This window comes from Bidens hawaiensis, unplaced genomic scaffold, assembly GCF_021521415.1.
Source record: "Bidens hawaiensis isolate Kalapana, Puna unplaced genomic scaffold, B.hawaiensis_p1.1 tig00026360_1, whole genome shotgun sequence".
Taxonomy (NCBI): Eukaryota; Viridiplantae; Streptophyta; class Magnoliopsida; order Asterales; family Asteraceae; genus Bidens; species Bidens hawaiensis.
Window position 1 is genome coordinate 70,481 of NW_027494237.1, and position 12,933 is coordinate 83,413.

A 12,933-nucleotide genomic window follows, 5' to 3' on the forward strand; every position below is an offset into this window, starting at 1 on the left:
AAACAACAGGTCCAATAATGGCTTTTAAAGAAACCGACCCCCGCCCCTCTCGTTAACCACGCTCATATGTATAATGTATTAGGCCCAACTCCCAAAACCCACACTCGCACACATCACGAGGCTATACCTAAATGCCTGTATAATATTTGCACTCATGTCGAGCTAAGGTATCGGAACGCATTCATTACACAAGTTCTAACAGGAAGAGTCATACTGCAATCCTCAAATAATGCCAACAATGATAACCAGTGGTATAAAGTTCCAACCCTAAATTTTGTTACTGGCGTGTTACGTGAGATAAATAACCAAAATATGTTACCCTTGGTTGAAATTCTAACACCATTTTTTCTAATAGTCGGCAACACTCACACAACGGAAACATGACCATGAAACGGGACCTTTACCTAAACGCATCTTTTTATCCACAAATAAAAATTTTCTCCAAAATTTCTCCACATCCCCACACTTGGGATACATTGTCCTCAATGTATAGTTGACACATTTATTATTATTATTATTATTATTATTATTATTATTATTATTGTTTATTATTTTTTGTTTTTTGAAAATAAAGTTCACACGCCTATCGGACCACAACCCCTAAACCAATATCACACATAACACCACCCAACCACCCAAACCATAAACAATACAAAAAGAAATATTAACCAATATACAACAAAATACAAGAAAGCATCTGGTCAATAATAGCGCGGCTGAGGTGGCCCGAATATGGATGTCATCATATCCGAGAACTCGTCGAATCCAAATGCTCCTTGTTCAGTTCCTTGTTGTTGTGAGGCATCTTGACTTTGAACTTGGTAGGGATACACCCACATGAATGATGCAATGATGGTGTAGGGTATGACACACTACGATCATATGGTGGCAAGGTAGTGTAGTCCACAATCGGCAGGTCAGCCATGACTGGTTGCCCTTGCATGTCACGCATCTTGCATCCTTCGGTGTCGATCATCAATGTACCGGTTTTTCATCTCTTGTTCGAAGGCATAAGCACTAGTTCGGTTCCATTGTTCTTGGTGGTCATAGCTTTGCTTTAATGCCCTCTCCATACTTGCACCCATGTATGTTTGTTGATCAAATATGGTTTGGGAAGATTCAGACCAATCCGCAAACGTAGGTGGTCGATTTCATTCCACCACCTCTTGCATGGTCCCTTGGTAGGCCTAATTTGAATCATACGGCCTTTGTGCATAATCGAACGCACTTCCCAAATAACCCGACTGAAAACCCGATTGCCTTTCACATCTACTCGACCCCCGCTTGATCCATATCCATGTGGGTCACATGCGGATTATCTTGATAATCCTCATCACCACTTTCAACTTCCTCCTCACTCTCGGGAGCATCCTCTTCACCCGCTTGTAACGATCTTGCATCTGCCTTTAACACTCTCCATCTTCTTCCATCACTCTTCAGCTTGTGATACCTTTCAGATTGTTTGTATTCCCAACCAGCCCCCAAACGTGTAATATCAAATGGTTTGAACCTTTTGTATGAGCCCTTATCATCCTCGTTAATTGACCCATACGTCTTCAACAATGCGGTAATTAATCGACAATGAGGTATTACTTTCATATCCACACTGTTTCTACTTATCCGTATATTACTCATCACCAAAAAATGATATAGAATAAGCGGTGATCCATGTAACAGTGTGTATAAGATTGGTACCTCAGGCTAGGGATGAGCATTTTTTCCCGAATACCCGTACCCGTACCAGTTCAGTACCCGTACTTGTACCCGTAACTGTACCCGTAAATGTTTATTGGGTACGGGTATGGGTACCTAGATTTACTTATTATAGGTACGGGTGCTTTCGGGTATAGATACGGGTACAAGTACCGGTATTACGGGTACTGGTACCCGTTTAGAATATGTAGGGGTTTTTATTAGGTTTCCGGCATTCATAACTTAACTTTCAAGCTGGATTTTCAAAACAAAATATATATTAGTTGAATAACTTCATTCTCAATCTATATGTGTGTATTCATATATTGAGTATTCGTATATTTTTATTTCATGTATGTGTAATTATGTATATCATTAAATAACATGTATTAATTTTCTCTCTTGTTTTTCTATAGAAATTAAGGAAGCAATAAACAAAGAAAAGGAAAAGAGAATGGATTTTATATTATGGTTGATTTGTTTCATTTTTAGTTTTGGTATTATGTTTTGGTTGCAGTATTATGGTTCTCGTTATGGTATTACGGTTTTTGGTATTATAGATAATTGATTGTCGGCATCGTACTGTTACCTAGTTTAGTGGAGACCTTTAAAAAAAGAACTAACGGTACCAAAATGGGCACCGTACCCAAAGTACCTGTACCCATACCCGTACCCGTACCATATAATTTGGGTACGGGTATGGGTACCAAGATTTACTGATTTTAGGTACGGGTACTTTCGGGTACAGGTACGGGTAAAGGTACGAGTACGGTCCCGATCTCATCCTTACCTCAAGCTACCGTACTTCAATCCTGTCACCCCATCGTTGAATGACATTATGTATACTTATCATCAACATTAACCTCGCTTCAATCCTCTGATTTTTTTCGATAAAGCTTCCATTGGTATGTTCTAGGCAAGAACAAATAATCCAACATAGTGTTCCACATTGGGTGCTTTTCAGGCTCCAAATACAAATCATTAAAACTCGGGAAAATATACCGGTTGGTGGGCTTGCTATCAAACTTCGCAAGCCGTCTCAAACTATCAAACGGCATCTCCACCTCAATTCCTTTCACTGTACCAATTAATTTGGTCTTTGACGGATTACTACCTAAAACATGTCTTTAAGTAGCAACCCATTCCTATATTTCTGTATCAAACAAATTAGTCGACTCCCGGTCATAATACTTTAAAGCAGCATCCCAACCCAATGCTCGAAACTTATCGGTGACCCCAAACATACCAAAATCTGTTTCCCGCACTTCGTTTTCACAAATGAACGCATCTTTCCGCTGAGCTAAAGCGTTCATTTGTTCATGAAATAGTTCTGGTTGTCATTCCACAGGTTGGTCTGCCAAAGACCCCGAGTTCCAAATTGGTTTTTCACCTCTCTGATCTTCTTGTTCCTCTTCTACATCCAGCTGTAATATTAATCTTCTTCGTTTTTGTTGCTCAATCGGATTGCTAGAAGACCCAGCTGGCTCTTTGCCTTTGCGACCCATTTTGTAAACACAACAGACAACAACCAAGGCACAAGTTATACTCTCTTTATCCTTAAAAATCCCCACACTTGCTTAACATTATGGTTGTATATGCAAATTAATCACAATATCCAACGTTCTCAAAAATTTTGAGCATTATGTCAACTAAATAACCAAAATCTGCCCAACAATATGTTTGAATCAATACTTAACATACACAATCATAACCCATTCAAACTCTATTACAGCATTAGTGTCTAATGCTAGGTCTTATGGGCTTAATATGCCATATTTGTATAGTTAAAGGGCTGAATTGTCATTATTAGAAATTTGTTAAGGTACTGTATAAGTTAGCCATCTTATAAGACTTATACGCAACGTATAAGTCTTATACGCCAGACAGCTTATACGCTATCATAGGCATGTGTATATATAGTGCTTAAATGTCATATTTTTGATATAGTTTTGGAGATTTTTGACCAGATTGTACGTTCACTGTTATATGCATACAATGAAGTCTATAGTGATTATCTGATCAATTCCTTTATCATATGTTTCCGCCATATGATCTAGTATAGTAAACATAATATTATCGATCTTTATTGTATCGTTCTACACGTATATGATGATGTATATGATCCGCAACAAGGACTTTCAAACTCACAAGTCCATGTCATTAAAAAATTCAAGCAAGTGTGGACGCAAAAATATTATGAACAACCTACAATTTTCCTTGCAATACACCTTCAAGAATGAAAAGAAATTGCATACCTTTGTGTTGTAGAAGGTGAGGATGACAAAATCTTCAATCTAAACTAAAAACCCACAAACACCAAAAACTTTTCAGACAAAGTTGCCCAAAATCGACCACCAAAACACAATATTCTTCATAATCATAATGCAAGTACACAATTGAAATACTTGTAAAATTCTAGTCAAAATAGACCCGAAAATATATTGATTTAGTTAATGGATGAAGAAATTATGATGGTTTGAAGTATAGAGTTAGGGTTTATGAGTTGGGAGAATTAGGGAAGAAAGTGGGTGAAATAGATGGTGGAAAAGGGTGGAAATCCGTTTGTGGTTGAGAGTTATTGTAAAGATTTTTTTATTTTTTTTTAGAAAACACAAAAATTACCCTACTCCCCATGAAAGATCCGAGTTGTCCCCAACATGGTAAATAAATTCGTAAAAATTTCCCAAACATGATTCGAACACAATCCAAGACGAGAATAGTAATTTTTAAAACCAATTTAAACTAACTACTCTAAACTAATATATACAACAAACCTGGCCTCTTAGTTCGATTCCGCATCCGATGAGCATAAAAAGTAACTCACCCTATCAATATCGAGCATGTTGATGTCTTTTCCTTCCAAGTAAGACTTGAGTCGTTGTCTATTCACCACTTGCTTAGTTTGGTCTTGAGCATCTTCTATCTCCACTATCACCAAACCGACCCACTCGTGTAATGACATATGGACCCATCCATTTATTCATAAGCTTACCCGGGAATAACTTCATCCTTGAGTTATACAACCACACCTTTTGACCCACTTCAAAAGTTCTTTTCCTCAATTTAATTTGCATCATGAACCTTCTTAAGTTTGTCTTTATATGCGGAAGCACATTCGTATGCTTCATCCCTGATTTCTTCAATCTCATTCAATTGCAAGTTTCTTAACTCTCCCGCTTCCTTATAATCCGCATTAACAGTCTTGATCGTCCATAGTGCCCGATGCGCCAACTCCATTGGTAAATGACAACCTTTCCCATACACTAACGGATAAGGAGTTGCACCAATGGGAGTTTTGTAGGTGGTCCAGTATGCCCACAACGCATCATCTAATTTAGATGACCAATATTTTCTATAAACCCGTACCGTCTGCATCAAAATTTCTTTGACTTGTCCACTCGTTTTGCGGATGATATGGAGTGGCGATTCGGTATTTCACATTAATTGTTTTAAGAGCTTCCCAAAGTTGAAATGTTTGAAATGTGACCCACCATCACTAATGATAACCCGCAAAATGCAAAAATGAGCAAAGATGTTTGATTGGACGAACTTGCAAACCACTGAATGATCGTTAGTTCTCGTAGCTACCGCTTTGATCCACTTTGACACATAATCCACCGCAACCAAAATATACAAAAACCCATGTGAATTTGGAAACGGCCCATAAAGTCAATGCCCCACACATCAAAAATATTTATCACCATAATAGGTTGCAATGAAATTTCATCCCTCTTCGAAATACTACCCATATTTTGGCAATTTAAACAATGTCAGGCATATTCACTTGCATCCTTGAAAATGGTGGGCCAATAAAACCCACATTGAAGAACCCGGTAACCCATTTTCTGATCACTAAAATGGCCCCCACACGCCGATCACCTCTAAAACCTCAGAGTTGGGAATACACCTCCGAATCACTTGATTCGACCCAATCTTGAAAAGGTCCAGTTCATCCCAAATATACTGTTTCACTTGGGCAATGAACCGTGGCCGTCTTTTCTTTACCCAATGACTTGGAATAGACCTGTGGCTAAATAATTCACAAAATGAGCATACCATGGTGCGGTAGGCACGACCAACAATTTCTCATTAGGAAACCCTTCGTTTATTTCCATTGTGTCATCAACGCCTTCTAATGGAATTCGGGATAAGTGATCCATCACTACATTTTCACACCCTTTTTATCCCGAACTTCCAAATCGAATTCTTGTAAAAGCAAAGCCCACCAAATCAAACATGCCTTTGCATCCTTCTTCTCCATCAAATACCAAACTGCACTATGATTTAGGGGTGTTCACGGTCTGGTTTTCGTGGTTTTTAGGTCAAACCGTAACCAAACCGTTAGTAATGGTTTTTAATTTTCGTAAACCAAAACCGAACCATTGTATTCTTAAACCGAAACGTTAGTTACGGTTTGGTTCCGGTTTGTTTTCACAGTTTGGGTGCGTCGGAATTTTATATAAAATGTCTAATCTAATTTCTGATATTTTATTATAAAGTTCTCAATAAATTATGAAATTTAACAAACATCTACTGATTTTATTCTCAATTTAAATTTAAAGACCGAACAATGTTTCTTGCGTTTTGGACTTGGGCTTAGCCCACTTTGTTTAGTTATTGTTAATAATTATTAACACATCTTTATATACACATATTAATAGTATAAAATGTTATATGTTTATAGTAAGATATTTATATACGCATATATATAATATCAAATACTTAGAAATATATATGATTAAATTATATGGTCTGGTCCGGTTTTATACTGTTGGTTTTTGGTACAAAGCATAAACCAAACCGTTTGTAACAGTTCGAAAATTTTCAAACCAACTAATCGAAATTTAAGAAAGAAAACCAACCGTGAAACAAACCAATGACCGGTTTGGGCGGTTTCATGGTTTCGAACCGAACCATGAACACCCTTACTATGATATATCCGAATAAACAATCACCTTACTCCCCCAAATAAACGAGCGAAACTTATCCAAAGCATGCACCACCACAAGCAATTCTTTTTCAGTGGTGGTGTAATTAAGTTGTGCTTCGGATAACGTTTTACTCGCATAATAAATTACTATCGGCTTCTTATCAATACGTTGACCCAAAACCGCTCCTATGGTGCCATCACTAGCATCACACATGATTTTGAAGGGCTTTTTCCAATCCGGTGGTTGCAAAATGGGAGCTTTCACCAACTATTCCTTCAAAATGTTAAAAGCTTGCAAAAAATCATTAGTAAAATCAAAAGAAGCATATTTTAACAACAAATTACATAATTGTTTAGTGATCACACTAAAACCTATATTCCTCCTATAAAAACCCGCATGCCCCAAAAATGATCATACCCCTTTAACATTTTTCGGTGGAGGCAAAGATGATATTACCCGAATTTTTGTCTTATCCACCTCAATTCCCCTTTCCTAAATAACATCTCCCAATACAATACCCTCTTATACCATAAAATGACTTTTCTCCCAACTTAGAACTAAATTTGTCTCAACACACTATTTTAAAACTTTTTCCAATTCATTGAGACAAGATTCATAAGTTGGACCAATACTGAAAAAGTCATCCATAAATACCTCAAGTGAATCCCCGACCATGTCCGAAAAATGCTCATCATACAACTTTGAAATTTGGTCGGGGCATTACACAATCCGAATGGCATTCGCCGAAAAGCAAAAGTGCCATATGGACATGTGAAAGTAGTTTTGTATTGGTCATCCGGGTGGATAGCAATTTGGTTATAACTCGAGTACCCATCCAAAAAACAGTAATACTTTTGACCAGACAATTTTTAAATAATTTGGTCAAAAAAGGTAACGGAAAATGGATTTTAGATGTAGTGGCATTTAATTTACGATAATCAATGCACATTCGCCACCCGGTGACCAGTCGGGTGGCGATTTATTCATTGCTTTCGTCTTTAATTATATGTATACCTGTTTTTTTAGGTACAGCCTGTGTAGGACTTACCCAAGCACTATCCACGATAGATAATTCCCGTATTTAACCATTTGATTACCTCCTTCTTCACAAATTCCCTCAAATTGGAATTTAATCTTCTTTGAGTCTCACGAATCGGTTTTGCATCATCGTTGGTGATAATTTTATACATGACTATGGATGGACTAATTCCTTTTAAGTTAGTAATTGTCCAACCTATAGTCGCCTTGTTCATCTTCAACACCTTCAACAAGTCTTACTCTTGAACCTCATCCAAATTAGAGGCAATAATGACCGGTAAGTTGTCATTATCCCCTAAAAACGAATACTTCAAATGGCTAGGCAAATCTTTCAACTCCAATTTCGGTGGACATTTCAATGACGGTTTTGTATCCGAGTTGATTTTGGTCGGTAAACTTTCAATTTGATGGGTCCACAGTGGTCGCCCCTCTTGCGCTGCCAACATTTCTTGATTTTTCTCTTCCATCCTCAATGCACAAAGGTGTACATGTTCAGACCAATCACAAACACATGCTTCCAAAGCATCTTCTTCATACTCATGTGGTTCACACATGTCAACTATATCTGCCATAAAACACTCATCACCACATAAAGAATTAGAACCGTTAGTGAAAACATTTAATCTCATCTTTCTATTTCCAAAATCCATATCAATCGTACCCGATCGACAGTCAATAACAGCATGGGCAGTGTCTAAAAATGGTCGACCCAATATGACATTTTGTTGTTGAGTCGAGTCAACCGATGAATAATCCAAAACCAAAAAGTCAACCGGATAGTAAAATTCACTTTTACTATATCATCCCGCACAATCCCTCGGGGGAGTTTATGAGACAAATCGGCTAAAAAAACCGTTGTCTCGACCCGTTTTAATGGACCAACATCGTATTAAATATGTTAGTACTATACAAATCTTAACTAAAAACAAACAAAACTAATTAAATATTATATAAAAAAATACGAGGAAAATATATATAAATAGTAGTATGTCAAATCACACATTTTAATATCCAAGTTTTAGTTTTATATATGTAACATCCCGAAATTTCAAGATAATATTTATTATATTACTTAATAATAGAGGGAAAGTTTACTCGGGTTAGCTGGAAATAAATAAAAGAATAGGAGTTGGTATGGGTCGGGCTAGTGTCGGGTAATGGACGTTGGTTATAGATTTGGATTTGGGTTAAATGAGAATGGGATTTCAGGGATATAAATACCCCCAAAATCCCAAAATATCTTTCATTTCCACCTTCTTTCTTCACACACTCAAAACACACACATTCTAACCGAGCAAGATTCGAAGCCGAGAACCGAGATTTTGTTGATAGATCTGAGTTGGTAAGGTAAGAACAAATCCTCCAAAGCTGATATTACTGAAAATGGTTAGGATTGGATGGGTTAACCGGACCCGAAACCCAAACTGCCCAAATTGGACCCCTAAAACGTCGATTTTAGGCCGATTTGATGGTTGGGATTTGTAGGCGCCGATCATACGATTCCGTGGGTACCAAAATCGAGTTATTTGGCTAAGAAACGAAGGATTTATGGGCAAACAGATCTGCAGCGCGATAACTTCGCCTGCAAGATTAAGTTCGCCTGATGAACTTCGCCTTCAAGTGTAACTTCGCCTTCAAGCGTAACTTCGCCTAAGGTTTAACTTCGCCTGAAGCCAAGTTCGCCTAAGGTTTAACTTCACCTGAAGCCAAGTTCGCCTAAGGTTTAACTTCGCCTGAAGCCAAGTTCGCCTAAGGTTTAACTTCGCCTGAAGCCAAGTTCGCCTAAGGTTTAACTTCGCCTGAAGCCAAGTTCGCCCGAGGTTTAACTTCGCCTGAAGTGAAGTTCGTTTAGAAAATAAATTAAAAACCTAATGGAAAATGTGTTAAGGCAGTTATCGAAAATAAAATTTTTCCCCAGCCAGGGGCTCTGCCCCTTGGACCCCGCTAGGGGCTGCCGCCCCTAGAACCCCGCTGCCAGGGGCGCTGCCCCCGGACCCCCGTTCGTTGTGGGTCATATATAGATAGAAATACAAAACGAGTAGTAGTAGTTAATTGATATGTGTAAATATTATACAGTTAGCCGAGCCCAGTTAAAGAAAGGAATTACGATCAACGGCGAGCGTAACAGGATCCAGGTGAGTTTCTAGCCCCATTCCTTGTTATGTTTTCGGGGCTGTGTGCATACTTGATGTGTTGTTAATACATTTATCCTAAGTGATAAGTGTGTGCCTTATGTGATATATGTGATATGTATGAATGATTGCTTGATGGTACGTGAACGATCTTCGGATATTGCACGTACAGTCAGGTTGTAACGTTATAAATATGGTAAGTATGATATGTATGTTTATGTGTATGAACGTAATAAAGTTAATAAAAGAAGGAAACGACGATTGTATGGTTGTATAGTTATGAAAAGGGTACCGAGCCCTAATAATACTCGAGGTATGATGTATGGTTGTATGGTAACGAAGAGGGAATCGAACCCTACTAATATTCGAAAACAAGGGACCAGACCCTTATAATATCTGTGATGTTAGGGACCAGACCCTTATAATATCTGTGATGTTAGGGACCAGACCCTTATAATATCTGTGATGTTAGGGACCAGACCCTTATAATATCTGTGATGTTAGGGACCAGACCCTTATAATATCTGTGATGTTAGGGACCAGACCCTTATAATATCTGTGATGTTAGGGACCAGACCCTTATAATATCTGTGATGTTAGGGACCAGACCCTCATGATATCTGTGATGTTAGGGACCAGACCCTTATAATATCTGTGATGTTAGGGACCAGACCCTTATAATATCTGTGAGGTTATAGGGCGAAAGGCTCTTTAAAACGTATGATTATGAATGTAAAGAAAGTATGTAAGTAAGAATGAAGGTATGAGTACTTATGTGTGTATGAAAGGAAGTTATGAGGTTAAGTACGTATGTATGTAATAAGGTATTGTATGGTATTGTATGATTAACTAGAACTCACTCAGCGTAGCTGACTTTTAGTATGCACGCAGGTGAGTAGGATGAGACAGCTGGCTTGAGTGGAGGACACATGGCAGAAGACTAAAGCCTGGCATCTGAAGATCTGATATGTTTTATAAGTTATGTTTTGATTTTGAAAGACAAGAGGAATGTTTTAAGACATGATTATGAATTGTTATGTAATGTTCTATGAAAGTTTTATATTCCGCGTAAAGTTTTTAATAAACTCTGATTTGAAGAACTGTGTTTATGAGTAAATCCGACGCTAAAGTAGGGTCACCGGGTTCGGGGCTTTACAAGTATAGATATTATAAGGGTCTGGTCCCTAACATCACAGATATTATAAGGGTCTGGTCCCTAACATCACAGATATCATGAGGGTCTGGTCCCTAACATCACAGATATTATAAGGGTCTGTTCCCTAACATCACAGATATTATAAGGGTCTGGTCCCTAACATCACAGATATTATAAGGGTCTGGTCCCTAACATCACAGATATTATAAGGGTCTGGTCCCTAACATCACAGATATTATAAGGGTCTGGTCCCTTGTTTTCGAATATTAGTAGGGTTCGATTCCCTCTTCGTTACCATACAACCATACATCATACCTCGAGTATTATTAGGGCTCGGTACCCTTTTCATAACTATACAACCATACAGCCGTCGTTTCCTTCTTTTATTAACTTTATTACGTTCATACACATAAACATACATATCATACTTACCATATTTATAACGTTACAACCTGACTGTACGTGCAATATCCGAAGATCGTTCACGTACCATCAAGCAATCATTCATACATATCACATATATCACATAAGGCACACACTTATCACTTAGGATAAATGTATTAACAACACATCAAGTATGCACACAGCCCCGAAAACATAACAAGGAATGGGGCTAGAAACTCACCTGGATCCTGTTACGCTCGCCGTTGATCGTAATTCCTTTCTTTAACTGGGCTCGGCTAACTGTATAATATTTACACATATCAATTAACTACTACTACTCGTTTTGTATTTCTATCTATATATGACCCACAACGAACGGGGGTCCGAGGGCAGCGCCCCTGGCAGCGGGGTTCTAGGGGCGGCAGCCCCTAGCGGGGTCCAAGGGGCAGAGCCCCTGGCTGGGGTTAAGCTGCCAGGTCAGCTTGGAAAAATTTTATTTTCGATAACTGCCTTAACAAATTTTCCATTAGGTTTTTAATTTATTTTCTAAACGAACTTCACTTCAGGCGAAGTTAAACCTCGGGCGAACTTGGCTTCAGGCGAAGTTAAACCTTAGGCGAACTTGGCTTCAGGCGAAGTTAAACCTTAGGCGAACTTGGCTTCAGACGAAGTTAAACCTTAGGCGAACTTGGCTTCAGGCGAAGTTAAACCTTAGGCGAACTTGGCTTCAGGCGAAGTTAAACCTTAGGCGAACTTGGCTTCAGGCGAAGTTAAACCTTAGGCGAAGTTACGCTTGAAGGCGAAGTTACACTTGAAGGCGAAGTTCATCAGGCGAACTTAATCTTGCAGGCGAAGTTATCGCGCTGTAGATCTGTTTGCCCATAAATCCTTCGTTTCTTAGCCAAATAACTCGATTTTGGTACCCACGGAATCGTATGATCGGCGCCTACAAATCCCAACCATCAAATCGGCCTAAAATCGACGTTTTAGGGGTCCGATTTGGGCAGTTTGGGTTTCGGGTCCGGTTAACCCATCCAATCCTAACCATTTTCAGTAATATCAGCTTTGGAGGATTTGTTCTTACCTTACCAACTCAGATCTATCAACAAAATCTCGGGTCTCGGCTTCGAATCTTGCTCGGTTAGAATGTGTGTGTTTTGAGTGTGTGAAGAAAGAAGGTGGAAATGAAAGATATTTTGGGATTTTGGGGGTATTTATATCCCTGAAATCCCATTCTCATTTAACCAAAATCCAAATCCATAACCAACGTCCATTACCCGACACTAGCCCGACCCATACCAACTCCTATTCTTTTATTTATTTCCAGCTAACCCGAGTAAACTTTCCCTCTATTATTAAGTAATATAATAAATATTATCTTGAAATTTCGGGATGTTACAATATATACATAAAATATATTTTTGTCGGAAATTGGCAGTACTAGAAACCGATTATTTTGGCTGAAATCTCGTGGGAAATTGTCGATTTTGGTCGGAACCTCGTCAAAAAAACACCGACTAAATCTGATTACTCCTGATTTTGGGTGGATTTTACCATTGACCGATTAATTAATCGATTAGCTCAAAATTAGCAATCAAGA

The 12,933-nt window shown here is 38.4% G+C and overlaps 1 protein-coding gene across 1 annotated transcript; it reads right to left on the bottom strand.

Annotated features, from left to right (window-relative positions):
- Positions 1-4,755: 4,755 nt before the first annotated feature.
- Positions 4,756-5,067, bottom strand: LOC143573295 (uncharacterized). The gene has a single exon (XM_077058213.1). The coding sequence runs from the start codon at positions 5,065-5,067 to the stop codon at positions 4,756-4,758; it is 312 nt and encodes a 103-aa protein (XP_076914328.1).
- Between the last annotated feature and the right edge of the window lie 7,866 nt (positions 5,068-12,933).

Coding starts and splice junctions, on each gene's coding strand:
- LOC143573295 (XM_077058213.1), bottom strand. CDS start 5,067: ATGCAGACGGTACGGGTTTATAGAAAATATTGGTCATCTAAATTAGAT.